The 26,063-nt window shown below is 44.5% G+C and overlaps 1 protein-coding gene across 3 annotated transcripts in view; it reads right to left on the bottom strand.

Annotated features, from left to right (window-relative positions):
• STK3 (serine/threonine kinase 3) overlaps positions 1-26,063 on the bottom strand; it is a 331,931-nt gene that overhangs the window by 283,606 nt on the left and 22,262 nt on the right. For all 3 annotated transcript variants that reach the window (XM_033934587.1, XM_033934585.1, XM_033934586.1), the window contains exons 2-3: positions 21,090-21,170; positions 3,106-3,234 (exon numbers count right to left, since the gene is read on the bottom strand). In XM_033934587.1, coding sequence (XP_033790478.1) covers positions 3,106-3,122 — 17 coding nt within the window. In that variant the 5' untranslated portion in view covers positions 3,123-3,234; positions 21,090-21,170. The remainder of the gene's footprint in view (positions 1-3,105; positions 3,235-21,089; positions 21,171-26,063) is intronic.

Below are 26,063 nucleotides of genomic sequence, written 5' to 3'. Positions count from 1 at the left end.
CTGGTGAACGAAGTCTCCCATTTCTTTGAAATTTGTGTCCTTGAATTTGAGGACTTTGGTTATCATTTATTTCAGCAGAACAAAGTAGCGTAACACTGTTATTTATGAAATTGCATTAGTTACCAGTAAAAGCTTTTGCATTTTTTAGCATATGTACGATTGTTTTTAAAACATTATATAGTGATACTAAGCTTTACTTGAGTGATTTGCTAGCTTCACCCTCAGCAAATAGTAATTCATATTTGAGAAATCAAATGAAACTTAATTTCCCTGTTGGAAAGGAGGTACAGTATAGATGTTTTTTTAATGTTAAAATCATGGATGTAGGAAGGGGGCATTTCCTCCCAGATTTCTTAGCTACATACTTCTGCCTGCTACTGCTCCAATTCCCCTTCACTCGGGCATTCTGTTTGTGTAATGCAAAAAATTACTTTGCCCCTCCTTGAAAAAAAATCCTTCCTACACCACTGGTTAACATTTACCTATCAGGCTGCAAAATCATGGAATAGTCTGCTTCTTGAGCTGAGATGATGACTAGTTATAGGTTATTTAGGAAACATCTGAAAGCTTTCCTTTTTCAAAAATATGTTCTTAGTTAAATTTATTTTTATGTTTATTCTCATTTGCTGTACTGCCTTTCATGATACATCAAAGCAGTTCACAAGATTCTAAACAAAGAATTATGTACAAATCAGTAGGAAGTTTAAAAGTGCTACTCCAGGAACCATACATGGATCAGGTTTGGACACACGTTACAGCCTACTTATTAACTAGGCAGGTTCCAATAAAAACATTCGCAATATAAACAAAAAACAAGCATAAAAGACGACAGACTCTGTACTGTAACTCACCAACCTGCTTTGCCTAAGCACACAATAGATATGACTGCTCAAATAAATACGTGTTTAACTGTTTCTTAAATACAGTCAAATCTCATAAGAGACTTAAACAGCTTGGCAACTTGTTCCGCAGTAAGGGTCCAACAATATCTGTTTTGAGACGGTAACATATATCCTAGAAATACCTAGCTTCTTTTGTATCCCACAATGAACTTTAACAAAGGTATGTGTGGTTTATAAGAAATGGATTGGTATTGGCACTGGTACAATGCAGAAGGGACACTCCCCTCTGCTCAGCCTCATCCCCCCTCTAAATCCAACCCCTACATTTCTGTTCTGAAGGAGGGAGAAATGAGGCTAAGCAGAGGAATCACTCTCAGCAACTTTCTTCCTAGGCAACTTGTACAGAACACAAGGAAGGGGGGTCGAGACTAGAGTAGACAGGGGATCACAATAAAGGTGCTACTCTATTCCATAATCCAGCTCTTCCTTGAAGGCAGGGGTTCTCAATCCTGTCCTCAAGACACACCAAGCCAGTCTGATTTTCAGAACATCTACAATGAATATGGATGAGATCTGCATTCAGTGAAGGTAATGTATGTAAATTTATCTCATGCATATTCATTGTGGATAATCTTGAAAACCACAATGGCTTCATATGTCCAAGGTTGAGAACCTCTGCTCTAGGGCCATAACAGAAGGACAGCAGCAGCACATGGATTCAGCTACACAGGGAGAAAGACAGCACAAGGGATTAATCTGACTGGTGGAAGAGGATAAAAGATGAACTGCGAGGATCTGAGAGAATCAAACTATCAGAGGAGAGGGTATAGAAAAAGTACCTGCATAAGGAAGGGGGAAAAGGGAGAGAAAACATCTGCAAGAGGAATGGACAGAATTAAAGACCAGAGCACAGGAAAAAAGACAGAGTTGAATGAAGGAGAAGAGGAAAGGGGTAACAATACGCATAAAAACTGGGAAAAGATAGAAACACAAGGAAGAACATGTGAAGAGGGCTGAAAAATGCAAGCAGGCAGAATAAAAAAGTAAAGGATTCAGACAGGGTAGAGAAAGTGCAGGAGAAACCATCAAAGGTGAGAAGACACAAAAGTAAGGGGTGGGATTATAGGGAAAGAAAGACTAGCGAGAGATCAAGCGAGAGAAGTAAGTTATGTACAGGAGGCCTAGTGTCCACATGGCTCAATTATTTGCCACTTTCTTTTCAATCTGTTTAAGTTACCATTGAGGTCTATTATAGAATATCATATATGTTATGCTAACTTACAGTTGATTCTCTGAACATCATAAGGATAGCCATACTAGGTCAGATCAATGGCCCATCTAGCCCAGTATCCCATCTTCACAGTGGTCAATCCAAGTCACAAGTACCATATATACTCGAATATAAGTCAATCCGAATATAAGTCGAGGCCCCCCTTTTTCCCCCTAAAAGGAGGAAAATTGGTTGACTCGAATATATGTTGAGCGGCTTAATATTCAAGTGTCCTGCCCCATCAAGCTCTGCACCCAGCTCCCTTCCATCTTCCCCTCCCCTGTCAGGCTCTGCGCCCAGCACCTTTCCATCCTCCCCTCCCCTGTCAGGCTCTGCGCCCAGTACCCTTCCATTCTCCCCTCCCCTGTCAGGCTCTGCGCCCAACACCCTTCCATCCTCCCCTCCCCTGTCAGGCTCTGCACCCAGCACCCTTCCCTCTCTCCCCTGTCTGGCATTGCACCCTTCCTTCCTTTCCCTGTCAGACTCTGCACCCTCCTTCCCTCCCAGGCTCTGCCCCCGCCTCCCTCCCTCCTGCCCTAGCCTCATATAATACCTCATCTTGGCGATCCATGGTGGAGGTGGAGCGAGCAGGAGCGAACTTTCCAAATTCCTGCCCTGCTGCTAACCGGCTGCCGCGAGTTCCTTTGGCTGCTGAGCGACATGAGCAGGAGCGCGATTTGGTGCTGCTGCTTGGTACTGAGAGGCATCCTTACTGGCTCCCGCGAATTCTTGTGAGAATTTGTGGGAGCCAGTAAGGATACCTCTCAGTACCTAACTTGCCTAACTTGCTTCTATGTGTAAATGGAAATGTTATAAAATTGTTAAAAGAAAATATGGGGCTGGGGAGAGAGCAGATTACCACAAACAAAAGCTTGTATCACCTCAGCTAGTAGATTCTGACTGAGCTAGAAGCCCAAAGGATCAGGAAGAAACTGCAAGGGCAAAATGGTTTTATATACAGAACAAATGAAAAAATATATTTTCAGTTCCTACCTGTCACATTGCTGCATTATGGAGATTTCTTTAATAATTTCTTGAAGATCTGACTCAACAGGGACTTGTTTAATAGCAACCACTTGACCCGACTCCTTGTGTATTGCTTTAAACACACTTCCATAAGATCTAAAAAAAAAAAAAAAAGATAATAAAACACATTAAGCCAAAGATAGAGACACTTAATTGTCTGTCTAACAATCTAATCCAGGCAGACACTTCTGACTGTGAATCACTTCCTTTGGTGAATTCCTGGTTTATACTCCACCAGTAGATAAGCAATTAGAAACAACTATCAATACATAATAAAACCTCTGTGAAAAAATAATATATAGCTTCACTAAATATATTATCCTTTGAATTTCAAGTTCCACTTATTCAGGTTCAAGTTCAAGTTTATTTGATTAATCGCCTATATAAGAAATTCTAAGCGATGTACAGTTAAAACGAATTAAGGGAAGACTAACTGTCTAATTATTAAGAAGTTAAAAAGCGTAGAACAAAATTGTTAACAGCTTATTTAAAAAAGAAACAAGTTTAAATAATGGGAACCGCAGGGATAGAATACGGTGTCTCAAAACAGCGCATGAAAGTCTGGTCCAGCAATTTATGCAACGGAAGCCGAAGAGTCTCCGCCGGAGGGTGAGGCAAATGCATCGTATCCAAATACTCTTTAGAATATTTAGATCCAGTATCCAAAGTCACATCTAAGTCATCCGCCATCTGTCGGAGAAAAGATGAGAAAGACAATTGGTCCGCCAAGGCCGGCCGCCGAGACGGACTAGACGAAGTGGAAGCCTCCGGGTCTAGGGAGAGCTGAGACCGGCATGGAGAATAAGAGGTAGATGGTTCCTCATACTCTGGTCCCTCCGGTTGGGAAACATCGGACGATGAGTATCCCAAACGTTGCATCTTTTTCTGTGGAGACACTTCCGAATGACGTGAGGAGTGTCGAGATGAGTGACGAGAACGATGCCCCTCCCGGTGCCGGGATGGGGAGCGAGAACTTCTGTGCATCGCACGATCCCCCGAAGCCTCTAAGGAATGGATGGGGCTCGAAGCGGTGGATCGCAGAGGTGGCAAGGACGCGGACTCACGCAGCGCCACCCAAGTCTGGTATGGAGTGCGGAAGAACTCTTCCTGCGATGCAGTATGCCCAGGACTCCGAATATCAGGGACCGTCCCAGCGCCCTGTTGCCGTGGAGGAGTAGTGGGCTCTAAAGGTGGCATATCAGGAAGGGAAGCCCTCCTGGAGGCATCCGCCGCCCTCCGCCGATCCCCCTCGTCGAGCAGCGAGATCGAACGGCGAGGGGGAGGGGGAGGGGGCGGACCGCCCTCAGGGACCGGTGCTCGGACTTCACCCTGAATGTTGGCGATAAGCCGGGGTCCCATTGTTTGCATAAGCTCGACAAACTGAGCTTCCAGCAGGGATCGAAGCGAAGCCGATATGGAGGGATCCGCACCGAAAGGGGGTCCTCCTGCACGGTCTTCGCGCTCCTTCGCGGCCAAGTGCTTCTGCTTAGTAGCTTTGGGCACCTTGATGACCACGGGAGGGACAGTGGAAGGCGGTACCTGAACCGAAGAGACAGAGGCAGGCGCCGCAGCGGAACTGGAAGCCGCAGCCGGTGTAAACGATGCTGGCTTCACGATGCTGGATGCGGAAGTCGTCGATGCAGGTTTCGAGCGGACCGGCGAAACCTCAGCAGATGTAGAAGCAGACAGATCCTTGGCAGTCTCCATCTTGAACATCGACTCCCAAAGTAAGCAACGCCGCTTGAACGAGCGCGCAGTGAGCGTGGAACAAGGCCTGCACGATTTCGGAATGTGGTCCGGACCAAGACACTGGAGGCAGCGTCGATGCGGGTCCATCAACGAAATCGCACGCTGGCACTTGCTGCACTTTTTAAAACCGGTGATTGGCCGTGACATAGGCCGGAAAATCGACGCTGCAATGTCGAAAGAGGTAGGCCGCAGCCACGAGGCCGGGCCGGCCGAACCGCCGGAAGAAATAATTTTGAACTTTTTTTTTTTTTTTTTTTTCAAATAAAGTAAAGTAAAGTGAATTCAAAGAAATAAACCAAAACGCGGGTAAGAAGGCAAAGAAAAACTGAAATTCAGTCAGCGCAGATTGAAGATAACTTCTCAGCTCCGCGGAAAGAAAAGAACTGAGGAGACACGCCCGGTACATCGGGCGGGAAGGCACTGGCGCATGCGCGGTGCGGGCATCTCGAAACTTCTAAGTTTCTTCAAGCAAGACATGCTTTCAAGATGTCCGTATCGGGGCTCTGTCGGATGACATCACCCACTAGTGAGAATACCTGCCTGCTTGTCCTGGGATAATAAACATATATCTCATTAAAAGCAAATAAAACAATAGTAACCTGCAATTTAGGGATAACACTGTACATTTAGTTTTGCTCAAAGGCACTGATTCTATAAACCACGTGTCAAACACAAGGTCCGCGGGCTGAATCTGGCCCATCTGGCCATTTTATGTGGCCTGCAGCAGTACTCCCAAACTTCCCCTTCCACAGCCCAGCATGGCTTCCCTCCCGCGCCGGTCTGATGTCGCTGTCATGCCGAAAAATCTGCCAGCCTCAGCAGCGATTCAGCAATGTGGTCCATGGTTCCCCTTCCTGCTTTCTGTCTGTCGTGGTCCACCCAGGCGGAAACAGGAAGTTGCAAGTCATTGGAGACAGACCATGGCAGATGGAAAGTGGTAAGGGGAATTGTGGACAACATTGCTGAATCACTGCCACGGCCGGCAGATTTTTCAGCTTGACGGCAACATCGGACCGGTGTGGGAGAGAACACATGCTGGGCAGCATCTCTTTTTTTTCCTTCCATCTCATTGTTCAGCATCAAGGGGGGAGGAAGAACAACAACAGAAAAGAGAAGGAGCAAAATGTTGGACCAAGGGGAGAGAGGAGGAGAGATGTGGTAATGGGGAGTAGATAGAAAGAAATAGGAGGCTGGAAAAGGAGTGAGATGGGAAATGGGAGAGCTAGGGACTAAGAGGAGATAGAGAATTGAGAGGTAGCTGAAAATTTAAAAGAAGGGTGAGAAAGAGGGCAAGATTTGAGTGGACAGAGGCAAAAAAGAAAAGAAAAAGTTAAGAAAGCTGAATGGTAAAAATCAATATGTTGGAGACAGGCATAAGGAGGGAATGGAACAAGAGAGAAGAGGAGACACTAGAAAGAAAACTACTAGTAGACAAAAAGCAGAAAGAAAAACTGGGACCAAGATGATGGAAAAGCAAAATGACTAGACAACAAAAGGTAGAAAAAATAATTTTATTTTCTATTTTGTGATTACAATATGTCAGATTTGAAATGTATATTTTGTCAGAGCTGGTGTTAGACAGCAAGTGTGAATTAGGACCTAAAAGAGAGAGGAAAAGTCTTTTTTATTTGTTTATACCACAAAGCTGGCATGGGGTTGGAGAGGTTGTATCCCTTTAGTTCTACTAAGACTAATACCCCCTTTTATTAAACTGCAATAGCAGATTTTAGCACGAAGAGCCGCACTGAATGCCCCGTGCTGCTCCCGACACTCATAGACTTCCTATGAGTGTCGGGAGCAGCGTGAGGCATTAGCCGCGACTCCCTGCTAGCGCAGTTTAATAAAAGGAGGCCTATGTATCTTAATAAAAAATTTGGCCCGCGACTTAGCCTGTGTTTTAGATTTCGGCCCCTTATGTGATTGAAGTTTGACACCCCTGCTATAAACAGTGCCTAGCTCCTAGATGACGTTGAACACAGTTATCAATCATCCATTAGGCACCATTTATAGCATCACACCTAGCGGTGCCTAAGCATTCTTAGGTGCTGTTAGGCGTTAAAACTTTAAGCACACTGCCATTTAGACCAGGGTTTTCTTGGCCTAAATGACTGCACCTGAGAGAAACCACACCCAAAATCTGCCCTAAATCCACCCCTAACCATACCTAGTTTATAGTAGGCGCCTTTGTATAGACGCCTACTGAGTTAGTTGCCGACTAGCTAATTAGGGTTTTTTTAATGGTTTTTTATTTGGTTTTTAATGACACTTTCAATTATCAGCGCTGATTAAGCCAATTTAAAAAATTAAATTAGACGCCTAGATCAGCTATGCGCACCAGCTATGTGCACCAACTTCTAGTGCTGTTTATAGAATCGGGGCCTAACTGACAAAAGCAAAGGTCCCTATTAGACAGTGGGAAAAGGAAAAATTAGGCTCTTACCTTGACAATTTTCTCTGTAGTAGAAGGGCAAAGGATTCCAGATGATAGATGATCTCCCTCCTCCTGCAACTTTTTGCAAAAGGATGTCAATCTCATCTTTCAGCTCTGCCTCCTTACCAGCGAACTGTACTGGCATCTTCAGTTTGTACCAAAGCAGTCAATCATCACTGTAACTAATAAAATACGAAGGAGGGGCAAGGGGGAATATCCCCGATAAATCAGTTCTGTTCTGCTCTGTAACAAATATAATTAATATTAACAAAATCAACCTAAAAACCTTAGGTGAAATGAACAATCCACCTGCCTGCATGCAACCAGTATTAACACAAATGGAAGTCTGAAATGAAGTCATCCCATTCTAATTTGTCCGAAATCTGCACTGTTTTTTTTTTGTTTTGTTTTACCACTGATATATTATTTTCTTTTCTGGCTGGCAGAGAAAATTCACCAGTTCTGGATATACATATCTGTCCAATAAAGAAAGCAGGTGAAATAATTGTCAGGGCAGGGCATCTGTAATCCTTTGCCCTTCTATTACAAAGAAAATTATCAAGATAATAATCTAATTTTCCCTTGTAGTGCAAAAGGCAAAGGAACATCTTCCAAGCCTTGGCATAGGCCACAACCGTAGCCTATGCCAAGGCTTCTTAGCTCTAAAGAGAGTAGTAATACCTACTTCTGAGTATCCTTTCTATGGTAAGATTTTGAGCTCAAGAACCATGCTGTAACTCTAAAGCGTTCTGGTTCCTCCATGGGAACTGGACCCCAAGTAGATCCAAATGAACTGGTAACTTGAAGCTCTTGTCCCTCTGGAGATGAACAAGATCCGCCTACCATAGCTGATGTGGTCAATCCAGAGCAACTAGGACCACCAGCCCTGAGTGGTTTGCTACTCTGCAGATGACTTGGCCTATCATGGGCCACAGAAGAAACACAGATAGCATCCCATCCTCCAGCCATGGTTGAAACATAGCATCCAATCCGGCGCTTCAGGCTCGAAGCACTGGCTGTAGAAGCGATCTACCTCCTTGTTTGTGGCCAAGGCCTTGATATCCATTATAGGTCATCCCCAATGCCAAACAATGAAATCGAACACCTTCTCAGACAAGTCCAAGGTCTGCCAGCTGAGACAGTTTGTACATTCTCCATTCCAGCTACATGAGCTGCTGAAAGCACAAAGTAGGTGGGCTTCTGCCCAATGGAATAAAATCAGGGCCTCCAGACATAAGTTAATGGTACCAGAGGAATGGAGAAGGGTGGATGTGGTCCCTCTCCACAAATGTGGAAGTAAGGAAGAAGTAGGGAACTACAGGCCAGTAAATCTGAATTTCGTGGTAAGTAAATTAATGGAAACACTTTTAAAACAGAGAATAGTAACATTTCTGTAATCCTGTGGATTACAGGACATGAGGCAACATGGATTCACTAGAGGCAGGTTCTTTCAGACAAATCTGATCAATTTCTTTGACTAGGTGACCAGAGAATTGAACAGATGGAGGAAGCTATATTTTTGCAAAGCCTTTAACAATGTTCCACATAGGCGTCTAATAAATAAACTCAGAATGGTCTCCAAAGTGACGGACTGGATTAGGAACTGGTTGAGTGGAAGGCAACAGAGGGTAGTGGTCAATGGAGAGCTCTCTGAAGAAACGGATGCTACCACTGATATGCCTTTTTGTAAGCGATATTCCTGAAGGGCTGTGAGGTAAGATCTGCCTCTTTGCAGATGATAACCAGTGTCTCTCAAACATTTTTTAGCTCCGACACACTAAACAGAGCAAATGTATTTCGCGGCACACTAAATGGAGCAAATATTTTTCGTGACACATTATAATTGAAATTATTCGCAGTGGGGGTATACATTCTGACCTCTGTTTGAAGTGCAGGACAGCCAGTAACACCTTAGAGCAAATGTCCCTTGATTCGACAATGCTGGCGGCGAGTGGTGGGCTTTATGTGATGGGTAACGAGACCTATTGAGGGTAATGTCTCTCAGCTGGTATTGGATGTCCTAAGGGCATTTGGGACTCTGGGTACAGCCTCCACTTTGCTATGCCACAAAATGAGTTTGGTGGCCCTTAAGTGCATTCTGCAAAGTTGGTTGACAGCTGACATTCCCTCTTTTTGGCGCTGGCGTAATTTGCTTCCTCAGTTGGCCAGTTGGGAAGTGAGGGATGTTAAAAGGAAGTGGAAGGGGCGACAGCGCTATTTGAAAACTTGGAGGACTTATTTGGGACAGTTGCATCCCCGGGGATGTAGTATTTTGCTGAGCGACCTCTAATGAGGTATTGTGGATTTCAGAGTCCTGTTCAGTGATAGATTTGCTGGTGGGGACGGGAGGTAGGGGGTTTGGGGGAAGGGAGGGATGGGGCAGGGGAGGTGTGGTAGTGAGGTTATTCTTCAAAATGTTGATAAGATTTATGGTGAATACAGTGTATTATGAATGTTTTTTGGATATATTGTTGAATTTTGTTGTAATGTTGTGTGATTACTGGTGTCATCAATAAAAATTGTTTAAACTAAAAAAAAAAAAAGAATTGAAATTATAAAATTGTAAAACCAACAAAAAACTAAAATTTGAGAGTTTATTTATTTACAGTTCCTTGAGTTATGTATGGGTAATTGTAACAACAGTGAAACTAAAGTAGATAGAATTGCTAATCAATGTGATGGATGAACTTGTTTTTGAGTACAAACTAGCTCTAAATGTGGCTCAACAGTCGACTTGCAAACACGCATTTCATCATCCACCATCTACAGTCATTCTCTTTTTTTCAATTTAATTTTTCTCAGAGTTGAAAAATCCAAGTTTGCAAAGATAAAAAGATCCAAATGGTAAAAAAGACTTGATTGCTTTGTTGCTCATTAGGAGAACGACTGCATAAAAAAATAAAAATTAAATTACTTGCTGTTAGTTTTCAAGGAATGATGCTAATAACATTGACAGACTCTTGCGTTCATTTAATTAATTCTTATTACTTGGAATTTCTTAATTGTGACTATAATTTTCCTTTGATTATAATTGTAATCTCCCTAAATTTGGGCTTGATGGAAAATAATGTTATTGTAGGATTATTACAGACTAGTGTTTAAGCCCGTTACATTAACGGGTTCTAGAAAGCAGCCCCCTTTCCCTCTCCCCCTCCAGTTCCTCCCTGACTGTCTCTCCGTGGCCCCCCTTCTGTATTCCCCCCCTAAGCAAAATGATCTGCCTCCCAGCACACCCCTCCCCCCGAAGCAGCCCCCTTTCCCTCTACCCCTCCAATTCCTCCCTGACTGTCTCTCCGTGGCCCCCCATTCTGTTTCCCCCCAAGCAAAACTATCTACCTCCCAGCACACCCCTCCCCCAAAGCAGACCCCTTTCCCTCTGCCCCTCCAGTTCCTCCCTGACTGTCTCTCCGTGGGTCCCCTTCTGTCTCCCCCCCCAAGCAAAGCTGTCTGTCTCCAAGTACACCCCTCCCCCAAAGCAGACCCCTTTCCCTCTGCCCTTCCAGTTCCTCCCTGACTGTCTCTCCGTGGGCCCCTTTCTGTCTCCCCCCCCAAGCAAAGCTGTCTGTCTCCCAGCATACCCCTCCCCCAAAGCAGGCCCCTTTCCCTCTCCCCCTCCAGTTCCTCCCTGTCTCTCCGTGGCTCCCCTTCTGTCTTCCTCTCCTAAGCAAAACAATCTGCCTCCCAGCACACCCCTCCCCACGAAACAGCCCCCTTTCCCCTCCTGTGAGAATTTTTACCTGCATGGGCCATCTGCAGCACCCTCCAGCCGTTCCTCTGAGCTGAAACTCCTTCACGCACCTCCCGCCTACACACTGTTGAAGATGCACGCCATCCCCGTGGTCTGGCCAGCTCTCCTAGTCCCTTGCCGCCGCCGCCACCCCCCTTCCCTTCCCGCGGTCGACAAACCTCCTGGCTCCAGTAGCGGCTGCAGCACTGTAAACACGCTGCTTCGCGGCCTCTACTGCCCTGATTTGCTCTTCCGTGTCCCTGATGACATCATCAGAAACGCGGCAGAGCAAATCAGGGCAGTAGAGGCCGCGAAGCATCGTGTTTACAGTGCTGCGGTCGCTGCTGGAGCCAGGAGGTTTCTCGACCGTGGGAAAGGAAGGGGGTGGCGGCGGCGGCAAGGGACTAAGGGAGTCAGCCAGACCGCGAGAAGGGAAAGTCGGATGGGAGGGTCAGACCGTGGTGGGAGGCTCAACGGGGATTCGGGTGTGGGGGGGGGGGCGAAGACGACGACGAAGATGAACTGAAAAGAATTCTAGGCGCGCATGTGCACTATTCCTGCGGCCACAGACCTACATCTCACAGATCAGGGAAAACGGAAGCACGCAAGTAGGAATGCGCATGCGCGGCTAGCGTTTTATTATATAGGATGTAATTTTTCTTTCTGGTTTTTTTGTACATTCCATTCTTATACCCTGTATAGAGAATACATTTTGAAAATAATAATAAATAAATAAATAAATAAATAAATTTTTAAAAGATCAAATGTCAGTCTCCACCAGTGGTTTACAATTTTGTCGAAAGCACTCGGAAACAAAGGTCACTCCCCTGGATCCAGAGTCTAGCTACTGAGATAGATTGCTTATATCTTGTCCATTCCCATTACATGTGTCGCCAAAATGGCTTATAGATGGGATTCTGCTCAGCGAAGCAGCAACTGGGCCTCTAGCTTCAATGGAGCACTCTCGGTGCCTCCCTGTCTGTTGACATATGCCACCAGTGTGATATTGACTGAGAAGACCCTGATCACTTTGTCTTCTGGGGTCTTTTCAAATGACTGCCATGCTAGGTTACTGGTTATCACTTCCAATCTATTAATAAACTATTTTTTCTGAGAGGGTTAGCATCATCCCTGAACTGGTTGACCCTTGCAATGATATCCCAGCCATAGAGACTGGCATATAGAAAAAGGTATAGGGAGGTAGAATTCCTAGATGTCATAAATGACTGCTTCTTGGAACAACTGGTCCAGGAACTGACAAGAGGAGGAGATATTTTAGATTAGGTCCTTAGTGGAATGCAAAGCATAGCACAGGAGTTAACTGTGTTGGGTCCGCTGGGAAACAGTGATAATAACATGATCAAATATAAGCTGATACCTGGAGTGACATCACAAAAGAAATCTACTGTAGAGGCATTTAATTTTCGAAAGGGCGACTATGATAAAATGAGGAAAATGGTAAAAAGAAGCTAAGAGAATTAGTTGCAAAGGTTAGGACTGTAAACCAGGCATGGATGTTATTTAAAAATACCTTCGTGGAAGCCCAGACTAGATGTATTCCATATATTAACAAAGGTGGAAAGAAGATGAAACGAGAGCCAGAGTGGTTAAAAGGTTAAGTGAAAGAGGCTATTAAAGCCAAAAAAAAAAAATCCTTTAAAGAATGGAAAAAGGATCCGAATGAAGAAAATAAAAAAAGACACAAGCCCTGGCAAGTTAGATGCAAAGTGTTGTTGATAAAGAAAGCCAAGAAAGAATATGAAGAGAAACTTGTCAAAAAGGCAAAAACTCATAATTTTTTTAGATACATAAGAAGCAGAAAACCTGTGAGAGAGTCCATGAGACCGCTGGATGATCAAAGAGCAAAAGGAACACTCAGGGAGGATAAAAGCCATAGCAGAGAGACTGAATGAATTCTTTGCTTCGGTCTTTACAAAAGAAAATGTAAGAGATCTAACTGAACTGGAAATGGTTTTCAAGGGTGATGAGGCGGAGAAACTGAAAGAAATCTCGGTGAATCCAGAAGATGTACTAACCCAAATCAACAAGTTAAAAAGTGATAAATCACCTGGACCAGATGGTATACCTCCCAGGGTACTAAAATAATTAAAATATGAAACTGCTGACCTGATGTTAGTGATCTGTAATCTGTCACTAAAATCACCTGTACTTCCTGAAGATTGGAGGGTGGCCAATGTCATGCCAATTTTTAAAAAGGGATCCAGGGGAGATCCGGGAAATTATAGAAAGGTAAGCCTGACTTCAGTGCAGAGCAAAATGGTGGAAACAATCACAAAAATGTGATAAATGCTAATTGTGCTCAACAAAAGAAATTTCAAACAAATAAACACAACAGTTAAAGTAATGAATATCAAATGGAGGGGAAAGACCTCAAATGTCCCCGTACCCAAAGCTCATGGCTTGGTTCAAGGGCAACTTGGGGAGCAAGGATATTATCATGGGTCAATAAACCCCGTCGTATTTTTAAATCATAAAAAATAAAAAAAACGGTGGGATTTTCTGACCCATGATAATACCTTTGCTCCCCAAGTTGCCCTTGAACCAAGCCATGAGCTTTGGGCACAGGGACATTTAAGGTCTTTTCCCTCCATTTGATATCCATTACTTTAACTATTGTGTTTATTATTTGTTGGAAACAATTATAAAAAATAAAATTGTGAAATATGTACACAAACATGGTTTAATGGGACAGAGTCAGCATGGATTCAGCTGAGGGAGATCTTGCTTCATCAATTGGCTTGACGTCTTTGAAGGTGTGAACAAACATGTGGCTAAAGGTGAGCCAGTTGATGTAGTGTATCTAAATTTTCAGAAAGCTTTTGACAAAGTTCCTCATGAGCGGCTCCTCAGAAAATTAAAGAGTCAAGGAATAGGTGGCAAAGTTCAGTTGTGGATTAGGAATTGGTTATCGGATAGATAACAGAGGGTAGGGTTAAATGGTCATTTTTTTAATGGAGCAGAGTAAACAGTGGACTGCCGCAGGGATCTGTACTGGGACCGGAAAGACATGGGGCAAGCCACTGCTTGCCCTGGATCAATAGCATGGAATGTTGCTACTTTTTGGGTTTTGGCCAGGTACTAGTGACCTGGATTGGCCACCATGAGGATGGGCTACTGGGCTTGATGGACTATTGGTCTGACCCAGTAAGGCTATTCTTATGTTCTAAGAAGAAATGTGGAGAAGCAAGTCCTTGGACGGAATCTCTGTCCAAAGCATCTGGAGCAAATTTGCTTGCGGAGGCTAGCAGAAAAACAGCGCATTGTGAAAAGGGCGTAAATAAACTGTTGTCCAAGTACCACTTTATTGTCACTACCACTTACCCCAGTACCTGCTGGTACTGCCAAGCTGTAGGAACTGGCATTGGCATTGCCAGGAACTCTACAATCGTGGTCCTTAGTTTCATCTTGTGAGACTCCAGAAGAAAAACACAGCCTGCTGCCATATTACAGAGAATCCCCAAGTACTCCAGGGATTGAGTCATTTCCAGGAGACTCTTTTGGAAATTGAATCCATCCCAGGTTTTGCAAGAGCCAGACAACCTTGTCACTGCTTTGTGACCTTCAGTCTTGGGCAGAGCCCTGATTAATCATTCGTTCAAGTAGGCGTGTACTTGAAGTCATGCCTGGTGCAGATATGGCACTGCCACCACCAGCACTTTGGTAAAGGTGCGAGGTGCTGTAAACAAAGCAAACAGGTGTGCCAAGAATTGAAATTGCTTTTCCAGCACATGGAACCTGAGAACCTTTCTGCGTTCCAGGAATAAGAGGATATGTAAGTAAGCCTCCATCAAGTTCAGCGAGGTTAGGAATTCCGCCAGTGCCAGCAAGGCAATGACCAAGCACTCGGTCTCTCTCTGGAATTTGGGCACATTTAGTGCTGTATAGACAGACTTCAAATCCAGGACTGGACTCCAGTCATCCAAATCTTTCTTGGACATGACAAAGTATGCAGAATATATGCCTGAGCCTGAATCTGCATCTGGCCCAGACTCTAAGGCTTAAATACCCAGAAACCATTATACTGTCAATCGGGCTTTGTCTGCTTTCTCTGGTCTTCCGGCTACAGAATCCACAAAGAAATCCCAAAGAGAACAAAAGCATTTGAGTTTGTAGCCCACTCGAATAATATCAAGCACCCATTGGTGTGAAAAAATCTTCACCCAGGTCTTCCTGAACTCTGAGAGTCACCCTCCTATTTGAGGTAGCTCGGGCTTTGGCAACACTGGGATTTCTTATGGGCAGTTGCCGAGTGGACACCTTAAATTTGAGCTCTTCTGGCACCCCCAAACCTCTGCCTAGATCTGTGAAATGACCACTGGGCAGAGGAGACTGCAAATGTCTGACGAGACCACCTATAACTACAAAAGGAACCACAACTTGACCCCCCTAGGGCACGTGGTCTACTGTCTGGTAATCACTTAGGATGATAATCTGTCACACTGGCCATAAGATCATCCAATCCTTTGCCAAAGAGCATTTGCCCTTTGAAAGGAGGCCAAATTTACCACCCATTGTTTGAACCAGAGCATTCTGTGGGCAGAGAAAGAATAAGCAAACACTTTGCTCATGATCCTGAATACATCATATCGAGCATCTATTCCATAATCAATCCCTGAAAGTACCACCTGGGGACATGCATTCTCCCCTGAAGCTGGAGTCTGACGAAGCATCTTATGTAGGCATACACCATAAAGGAAGCTGCTGCCAGTGCTTTCAGACACAATGCTAGAGCTTCAAGCTGCCATTTGAGGACTAAGTCCACTTTGCGATCCTGTGCATCCTTTAGAATTACTCCACCTTCACTAGCAAAGGATGTGCACTTTGTAACTTGCACTCAGACCTCATAAAAAAGAAAAAAAGAGTGTTCATCTTCTACAAACAATCAGGGAAGCATGAATCCAAGGAAGACTATCAGGCCAAGTCAAAAGCGGTCAAAAGGGCAGTCAGGGAGGCCAAACTCCGAATGGAGGAGAACCTTGCGAAAAACATCAAGAAGGGCGATAAATCCTTCTTCAGGTACATTAGTGGCAGAAAAAGAAACACTGATGGAATAGTACGCCTTAGGAAACCCGACAGGAACTATGTAGAATCGGACTCCGATAAAGCCAAACTTTTGAACGAATACTTCTGCTCGGTCTTCACTTGCAAGGCGCCGGGATCCGGCCTCAGCTGCCGATAAAGGAAAACTCGGTAGATCCGTTTTGAAATTTCAAGTTTACGCCCAGCAGTGTCTACGACGAGCTATCAAGACTTAAGGTAACAAAGCTATGGGACCGGACAAACTACACCCCAGGGTGCTCAGGGAGTTGAGTGACGTCCTAGCGGAACCGTTATCCGCGCTCTTCAATCTTTCCCTAAGTACAGGAAGAGTCCCGTTAGATCAGAAGACGGCTAACGTCATTCCACTCCACAAAAAGGGATGCAGGATGGAGGCTGCGAATTATAGACCAGTGAGTCTCACATCAATAGTGTGTAAACTTATGGAAACACTAATCAAACGCCAATTGGATACGATCCTGAATGAGGAGAATCTACAAGATCCCCATCAACATGGTTTTACGAAGGGAAGGTCCTGCCAATCAAATCTGATCAGCTTCTTTGACTGGGTAACAAGAAAGCTGGATACAGGGGAGTCCCATGATGCCGTGTACTTGGACTTCAGCAAAGTGTTTGATAGCATCCACACCGCAGGTTATTGAGCAAGATGGGTTCAATGGAACTGGGTGAAACATTAACCGCATGGGTTAGGGACTGACTCAGAGGTAGACTTCAGAGGATAGTAGTAAACGGTACCCTCTCCGATATGACGGAGGTGATCAGCGGAGTGCCACAGGGCTCAGTCTTGGGCCTGATCCTATTTAACATCTTCGTAAGAGACTTGGCTGAGGGGCTTCGAGGTAAAATTACATTATTCGCCGATGACACCAAACTTTGCAACATAGTAGGCAAAACCACACCAGATGAAAGCACAGTACCCGACAAAAGCTCAATGCCTGACAGCATGATGCAGGACCTACTCCTGCTGGAGCATTGGTCAAAAACTTGGCAACTAAGTTTCAATGCCAAAAAATGCAAGGTCATGCACCTTGGCGGCAAAAATCCATGCAGGACTTACACCCTAAATGGTGAGATCCTAGCAAGGACTGTAGCAGAACGTGACTTGGAGTGATCATTAGCGAAGACATGAAGTCTGCCAATCAAGTGGAAAAAGCTTCATCCAGGGCTAGACAAATCATGGGCTGTATCCGTAGAAGTTTCGTCAGCCGTAAGCCCGAGGTCATAATGCCATTGTACAGATCCATGGTGAGACCCCATCTGGAATACTGTGTAGAATTCTGGAGGCCGCATTATCAAAAAGATGTGCGGAGAGTTGAGTCGGTTCAGTGAATGGCCACCAGGATGGTCTCAGGACTCAAGGATCTCCCATATGAGGAACAGTTGGATAAGTTGCAGCTATACTCACTCGAGGAACGCAGTGAGGGGTGACATGATCGAGACGTTCAAATATGTCATGGGCCGTATCGAGGTGGAAGATCTCTTTTGTCTTAAAGGACCCATGTCAACAAGAGGGCATCCGTTGAAAATTAGGGGTGGTAAATTTCATGGCGACATCAGAAAATATTTCTTCACCGAAAGGGTGGTTGATCGCTGGAATAATCTTCCACAACAGGTAATTGAGGACAGCAGCGTGCCAGATTTTAAGAAAAGATGGGATTGGCTTGTGGGATCTCTTCATGGAGGTAGTTAGGGGGTGGGTCATTAGAGTGGACAGACTAGATGGGCCGTGGCCCTTTTCTGCCGTCATTTTCTATGTTTCTATGTTTCTACCACAAAATCCAACATAGGTAGTACAAATAACTGCTGGAACTCAGGAGCCATTTTTGTCATGGCTTTGGCAACTCTCAAAGAGCCTTCTGGCGTCTCCGAATGCTTTGTATCATGGTGATCTCTGGATGCAAAAAAAATGCAAACTTGATCTTAGAACGGCTCGTAAGAGAAATTTGAGCCGTAGAAGTTTGCAGCATTTCCAAATTTAACTCTCTCAGAGATACTGTAATGACTTCCATTAAATCTACTGGTTTAAACAGTCTGCACGCTGTCAGGTTCTCTCCCTAGTCTAGGGCTATCACAAACTATTGGCTGATAGTGCCCACTTGTGACTCATTTTGCAGGAGCAAAAGAAACCATCCTGATCCCCAGTCATCCTAGTCCTTATCTGACTGAACCTCTGGTTCCTGCAGAGTACCCTTCTTCAATGGACAGCACTCTGTAAAGAAAAAAAATCCCCTGAAAAATGACCAGAGTACTACCAGACTATGCAGACAACCCTTTATAGTTCATATATGCTTTGAATATCAAACTCACAAAATCAGAGTCACATCCCTGACCTGGATCTCCTAAGGACCTCTGCTAGGACACTTCTAGTCTTCTCATGGGTTCTGAGGTGTCTGGGCATCTGCATTCGCTGATGATACCGAGTCTCTATTTGAGAGCTCTAGGAGGGATTTTTGACCCAACATTTGAGCTTCCTGTGATTCCAATAACCTGAAGGGACCAGAGGGGGCTAAGCCCAGTGCTCCCTCCCTCCCCCATGTGCCCCACAGCACAGGACACATGGATGCTCCTCATTTGGCCACCCAGCACAAAGCTGGCATGATACAGGGGTAGAAAGGCACAGGGACTCCATAAAAATCAATTACTAGCAAAATTGAGGTGTTTTAAGGAAGATGGAGACTTTTAAATTTGTCACAACCACCCTCTGGCCACAGCTGGTCTGAGTGGCACGTGACAGGGGTTAGCATGCGCTTCTAGGGGTCGCACAGGTTTTAGGAGACTGAGTACTGGTGTTTAACCATTAAGACACCACACACCATCTATAACTGAAATATGAACTATGCTTTATTATAACTCAGTTCAAAAAGGTATCTGGCTTTTCCCAGCTTCAAAAGAAAATCCAAACAGAACAATTCAAAATACAATTCACAGCGTCAGAATGTTCCCAATCAAAGGAAATTTCAGCATCAGTTCATACTTGCAACAAATAAAAGAAAAAACGTTTGAAAACAGTTCCTGGGTTTCTCTGTGCCTTAGAGTCTTCACTTCAGGTGTGTCTTTATTCAGGTGTTCTTTAAGCCACATGTAGGGCAGGCAGGAAGTGTACACAGCAAAAGATTTCTGTTCTCTCCCTGAGTCCAAACATATAAATCTCAGTGAGTTAGGGCAGGAAAGAAAACAAAAAAAAACTTCTCAGAGCTGTGCTGGGCTAATCAGCACAGCTCCTGTGCTTCTGCACTAGCCAGTCTCTTACACAATCCCAGAGAAAAAAAAAAAACACAAGAAAAATAAAACTTTCAGTGGTTCCTTCTAGAACCTGGGTATCACACAATACTGTGTAGCAAAAAGTTCCTTATTGCAAAAAGAAAAAAACTCAAAGTCTCTAGCACTGGTCATCAGCAAGAGGCAAAAACCACTCCACTTTTAAAAACAGTCAGCAATTCATCATAATCTCACTTACCTTAGTTCAAACAACCCTCTATGGCTTGTTGGTCTGCATTTGCTTCTCTTAGGTCCATGGCTTATGGCAAATCTCCTGCAGTCTGACCCTCAGCCTTAGCTTCTCCCTGGCCATGTGGCTTGGATACCTCCTCAGTCTGGACCACTCTCTTTTCCTGTCCTAGGACACCTCCTCCTCTCTTAGCAGTGCAGCTAGCATTTAATAGGCAAGTGCCCCACTCCCAACCACCATGTGAAGGAGTTCTAGGTACTCTGCAGCTGCTTGCTTCCTGATTAAAACTATTTACAGTACTTTCAGTTCAATGTGAATTGCACTTCAGACCCATCTGCTCTCTTGCTCCCTCTGGTGCTTCTGGAGAAAACAACACCAGTTTCAGGATTTTCTGGTTTTCTCCCAGCTGGAATGTCTCTAACAGCCTCAACCGGCTCTGCTACCTTAGAGACACTCCTAGCAGGCATTCCCTAAATACCACAAAATAAAATCAGGAAATCCAAGATAGCCACTACAGCAGCATTTTGGCACCAAAAAACAGCCTGGGAGAGCTGAATAAAAGTTCAAGAAATTCAGGGAAGGGGTTTTTGGAGGTGAGGAACCCTAAAGAAAGCCCCAGAAACCCTCAAAAGTCCAGTTCTTAAACCACCCCGAAGTCTCCCATAGACAACAATAGACTATATTCACAGCACTGTCTGGTGATGTGCCTGAATTACCTCACACTGCAGCTGGACAATGGATTTCTACCTCAGACAAGAATATATGATTTTCCATCCTCTTGTCTCTTCGGTCTGCTTTTTAGACAGGCTCTGAAAGCCTGAAACCCTCAACCCCACTATCTCCTTATGTGTCTTCAAGTGGGGATGTAGCCAGCACCCACTGCAGTCCTCTGGATCAACACAGGGCCACTCAGCCTGTACTAAAGCAACTGATAAATCAGGGGCAAGCTGAGCTCCCAGGGGACCGCACCCCAAACTACCCTAAGAGTTAGTGTAGGCTGGTTAGGTAAATTCCCTGTGAAAGGGTTTCCCCCATCACCCCCCAGCTACAGCTCTCTGAACCACAGAATGACTGTATCTTCTCCAAGATAGAGCTTTCCCAGAAATCCTGGGAACCTCTGCAGTACCATGAAGCCTCAAACTTTGGATTAAAACCCAAAATGAATAAACCAATTGCAGAGCAAAAGAAAAATTGCCTTGTCAACTCGCATGCAAAAGGAAAAACTGGGGAGATAGGGCACTGCCCTCTGAGTCATGGATGCAAAGCTGAAAAGCTGTGGATGATTCCTTTTGCAAAACTTGAGGGTAAAGGGGAATAACCACTGGTCAAGACTCATGTTCCTTTTGCACAGGAAGCACTATTAATGTCAATGTGTCTGTCCATCACAGGAGCTGTCCAGATCACAGTGCTGAACAGCAATGTAACACACTTTAATAAACTGCTATGTTTTTTAGTCATGCTTATCTTTATATTTTACACAATAGTACCTTTAATCATTTTTCCAGCTTAGTACTTACCCCTCTCCAAGTTTTTCTAAAACATCAAAGACTTCCTCAGGCTGCTTAGTCAAACTGTCTTCACTCAGTTTCTTAAGTTTGCTAATAAAAGAACAGAAACACAAAAAATGTTATATTAATTTCTAAAATCAGATGTTATTTTGTGCTCTACTCAAGATCTGAACAAAGGTCTACAATTCTCAGTTTGAGTGTCCATGGAAACTCATCCTAGCAAGATATATTACTACTACTACTATTCATTATTTCTATAGCAACATAAAGAAAATCACCTTACTTATCTAGGCCCAGATTTTCAAAACTTTAATACCATTGATAAACTGTTTAGCCTGTATGAATTTTAGCGGCAGATTATCAAAATGGATTATCTCTGTCAATAGCAAGCTTTCTAGCAGTCTCCAACAATGATATACAAATGGGCTCTTCAACATTGAAATGAGCCATCCAGTGGATTCTTAAAAAATGCCAAGCCATTTTCTAAAAGCAGTGTCGGCATTTGGCGACAAAAAAAGCGACTGGTCCACGAGTGTCAGAGACTGTTATAAAGTCTGTGCTGGGATGCCAGCCACCCTCCCCCCACCCGTAATGGCGGCGACACCCCCACCTGCAGCAGGAGAGATGCCAATTCTCTCCCGCTGTGGAAAAATCCCATGCCGCCAGCAAACACACACACACAGAACGGCGGCAACCCCCCACCTGCCATAAAACACCTCCCTCCGCCTCTGAGGCCCCTTCCCTCTCACCTTTACTTCCAAATAGATGTACAGAGGGACGCAGACTCCCTCCTCCCGGCTGGCCAGATGCACCGTGAAGGGGCCTAAGGCTCTGATTGGTCCAGACGTCTAAGGCCCCTCCAATGGGTTCCGAAGCAATCAGAGCCTTAGGCCCCTTCACGGTGCATCCAGGGAGTGGCCTGAGGCTCTGATTGGTCCATGGGAGAGGCCTTAAACAACTTGAGACTATCAGAGCTTCAGGCCCCTCCCTGGTGCATTTCAAGTTGCACCGAGGAGGGAAGGCCCATTTTCAACTTGCTTCCTTCAGAATTAAATTCTACAACTACACAGATGATATACGAGAACAATAGTTGTTTCTATTATCTCATTATCATTAGATAATTTGCAAAATCTAACAGCAATCAAGATTCGCTAAATTTGCATATGCCCATCACTGGTGATAGCGATGGGCACATTCCCCAGAAAAAAACATGTAAAGAAAAAACAAACTCCCCCACCTGCAGCGTGAGAGATGTTGATTCTCTCCCACTGCAAAAAAACCCATGCTGCTGGCGAACACCCCTCCCCCCCTCCCAGAACAGTGACGAAACCCCCACCTGCAGAGAGAGAGATGCTGAGCTCGTGGGGATGAAACGGAGACCGAGCTCGCAGGGACAGGAAGAAGACGGGGACTGAGCTTGTGGGGATGGGGTAGGGGCAGGAACCGAGTCCACGGGGACGGGGCGGAGACAGGGACAAATTTTCTCCCCATGTCACTCTCTAGTCTGCATGCTGAAAAATTAAACTAAGGGCTCCTTTTACAAAGGTGCATTAGGGCCTTAATGCACGGAATAGTGAGCGCTAAAATGCCGTGTGCACTAGCCACTACCGCCTCCTCTTGAGCAGGCAGTAGTTTTTTGGCTAGCGCACGCTAATCCGGTGCGTGCGCTAAAAATGCTAGCACACTTTTGTAAAAGGAGCCCTAAGATTTAATTGCCTGAAGTTTCAAAAGCATGAAATAACTTTTCTTGACTAAAATATTAATTTGTGTGTCCAGTGTCAAATTACGATCCAAAAGGATGCCCAAGATTTTAATTACCGTAATGATGAGATTACTAATCCCATTTAATGTTAATTTATCCTCTTTGATTTTGTTATGAGAGGCTAGAAAGAATTTTGGTTTGTCTGTTTTAAGTTTCAATTTCAAATCTCTCATCCATAATTCTACAATCTTCATTATAGCTGTTAGAATTTGCATAGTATCTAATGATAATGAGGTACTAGAAACAACTATTGTTATATCGTCTGTGTAGTTGTAGAATTTAATTCTGAAGGAAGCAAGTCTGCTTCCAAGAGAAGCTAAATAAAGATTAAAAAGAGCTGGAGAGAATGGAGAACCCTGGGGGACGTCACGTTAATTTTTCCACTTATGAGAGTAACAATCATTAAAACGAACCTGATAGGTTTGAGAATTCAAAAAACCACTTAACCATTTAAGAACTTGCCCTAATACCAACAGAATTCAAGCATTTTAATAAAATTTCGTGATTGACTAAATCAAATGCGCTACTAAGATCTAGTCAGCTGTTGATTCCCATTTCCCGCAAACTACAGAAGGGTATCACTTTAAGAACTTGAAACGCCTCCCCTTCATACTCCACACACAGCACCCTCCTCAATACCAAAACCATGACGAATTTCAAAAATCTGACAAAAAATACCCCAAAATAATAAAGAGAAGCAAAGCAGAGTAAAAGACGCCTTCTGAGTTCGCTTGCAAAAGGAAAACTGAGGAGGGTTCTGTGCTTCACTGCAGAAGGGGAGGAGTTTCAAGTTCTTTAAGTGATACCCTTTTGCAGTTTGTGGGAAATGTGAATCAATAACTACAGTACAGACTCCTGTGTATCCGCAACAGTACCAGCGCTTTCGGAGCTAGTACAGCACTAATCGCATCTAGCACCAGCATTAGATTTTGAACATCTGTCACTGAGATGTATTTATCACACAATTTGATTGTTAGGAAAAGAAATCTATCAAGAATGTTAACTACATTTCAAAAGATGTAGTTAACAAATGCTTCCAGGAAGATTCTCCACTCCCCACTGTACCCCTTTATGAAATGGGTATTAAAATCTCTGATAGGTTACTGGCCCTTCCTCCCATCACATGTCAAAGTGCTCCCTACCTTAGTTATTTATTCATTCAAGTTTCTATACTGAGCTCCACTGGATGAACAGAACAGTTTACATGAATTTATTCAGGTACTCAACCATTTTTCTCTGTCTGTCCTGGCGGGCTCACAATCTATCTAAATATACTTGGGGCAATGAGGGGATTAAGCGACTTGCCCAGGGTCACAAAGAGCAGCGTGGGTTTGAACCCACAACCTCAGGGTGCTGAGGCTGTAGCTTTAACCACTACACCACATTCTGTACCTCAGGCCATGATGTTTCTGAAGGGCTAGTCACCCAGGGTATCCCCCTCTCCTCTCCAGGGATAAAGGAATAATGAACAGAAATCTCTGAGCAGCTCCTCAGACTGCTCTGGTCTTCAATTCATGCCTCAAGTGATCAAATCTGTAGGGAGTAGGATCAATCCCCCAATTACTCCTCTCCAGCAACATGATTCACATCTTGCCCAAGTCTTAGTGATATGTAGTACTTTTAAGTCTAAGGCAAACAGTAATTTAGAAGGCTGAATGGTTCTCTAAGGTAAAAACCTGTGCGCGCACACACACACACACACACACACACACACACTCAAAACCTAGCCTGATACGCACCAGAAACATCAAGTTCTACAATACAGTTCTGAAAAAAGCAAGACAGAACTTCTACGGAGACAAAATCACCAGATCCAACAACCAAAGCAATACTCTATTCAATATCTGGCGTTCCTTAACTTCCAAAAAAGGCTCCACCTCGGTCCCCTCCTCCCCCTCAGCTAGTGTTCTGGCGAAATTCTTCAACGATAAGAACACCACCTTGAGATCCCCCTTCCCACCCACAGTCCCCTACAACTCCCTGGTGCCCACCGACTCCAATTCTACCCCAACGACCTCCTACCTCATCCCAGTCGACAGATCCTGGTCCACCTTCGAGCTCGTATCCGAATCCACGGTCCTCAAACTTTGCCTCAAACTGAAATCCTGCAACTGCTCCTTAGACCCATTCCCCTCCTACCTATTTGAGAAAATTCCTGCGCAGGCCATCTCTTCTATTACCGAACTCATCAATTCCGCCTTACACTCAGGCCTTTTCTCCCCAGAAATGGGCCATATTGCCCTGACCCCTCTACTGAAAAAATCTGACCTAGACCCCTTCACACCATCCAGCTATCGCCCAATAGCAAATATCCCTCTATTAACCAAGTTGCTCGAGTCCATCATAGCCACCCAACTCGCATCATATTTAGAAAGAATCTCTATCCTCCTACCTTACCAATATGGATTTCGTCCCAATTTCAGCACCGAATCACTTCTGACCTCCTCAATCTCAAAGGTCCAACTACTCCACTCTCGAAATAAGTTTGCCGTCCTCCTTCAATTCGACCTTTCCGCTGCTTTTGACGTTGTTCACCATGACATCCTAGTCTACCAACTCTCCGAGATAGGCATCAACTCCATAGTCTTAGACTAGTTCTCAAAATTCTTACGCTCTCGTTCTTACACCGTCAACATGAATGGCACCTCATCCGCCCCCTGGCAACCAATGTGTGGAGTCCCGCAAGGCTCTCCTCTTTCTCCTATTCTGTTTAACATCTATACACCTATATGTTCTCCCTTAAACTCCTCCATCTATCCCCCCTAGAAACAATTTACACTTATGCTGACGATATCCTAGTCCTCCTCGAGACCGACCCAAACCTTACCAACCTCTCGGAGAACATATCCTCCTGTATAACGAACCTCCAGTCCTGGGCCCATACTGTCAAAATGAAACTGAACAAGTCCAAAACTAAACTACTTTGGCTCGGCCCTAAACTAGACCAACTTCCCACCTCCATCCCCCTGTCCTCTGGCTCCACTCTGCAGCTGGAGTCCACAAGCAATGTTCTGGGCATCATCATCGACTCCACTTTGTCTTTCAACGACCACCTCAATTCCTTGGCAAAAAAATGCTTTTTCAGTTTTCACATGCTGAGGAAAGTAAGATCCTATTTCCATCAAAATCACTTTACCGTTCTCGTCCAATCTACCATCCTGTCCAGATTGGACTATTGCAACTCAATCTATCTAAGCCTTACCAAGAAAAACCTTCATAGA

This window comes from Geotrypetes seraphini, chromosome 2, assembly GCF_902459505.1.
Source record: "Geotrypetes seraphini chromosome 2, aGeoSer1.1, whole genome shotgun sequence".
Taxonomy (NCBI): Eukaryota; Metazoa; Chordata; class Amphibia; order Gymnophiona; family Dermophiidae; genus Geotrypetes; species Geotrypetes seraphini.
The sequence above is the reverse complement of the archived record's forward strand: the minus strand, read 5'-3'. Positions and strand labels throughout refer to the sequence as shown.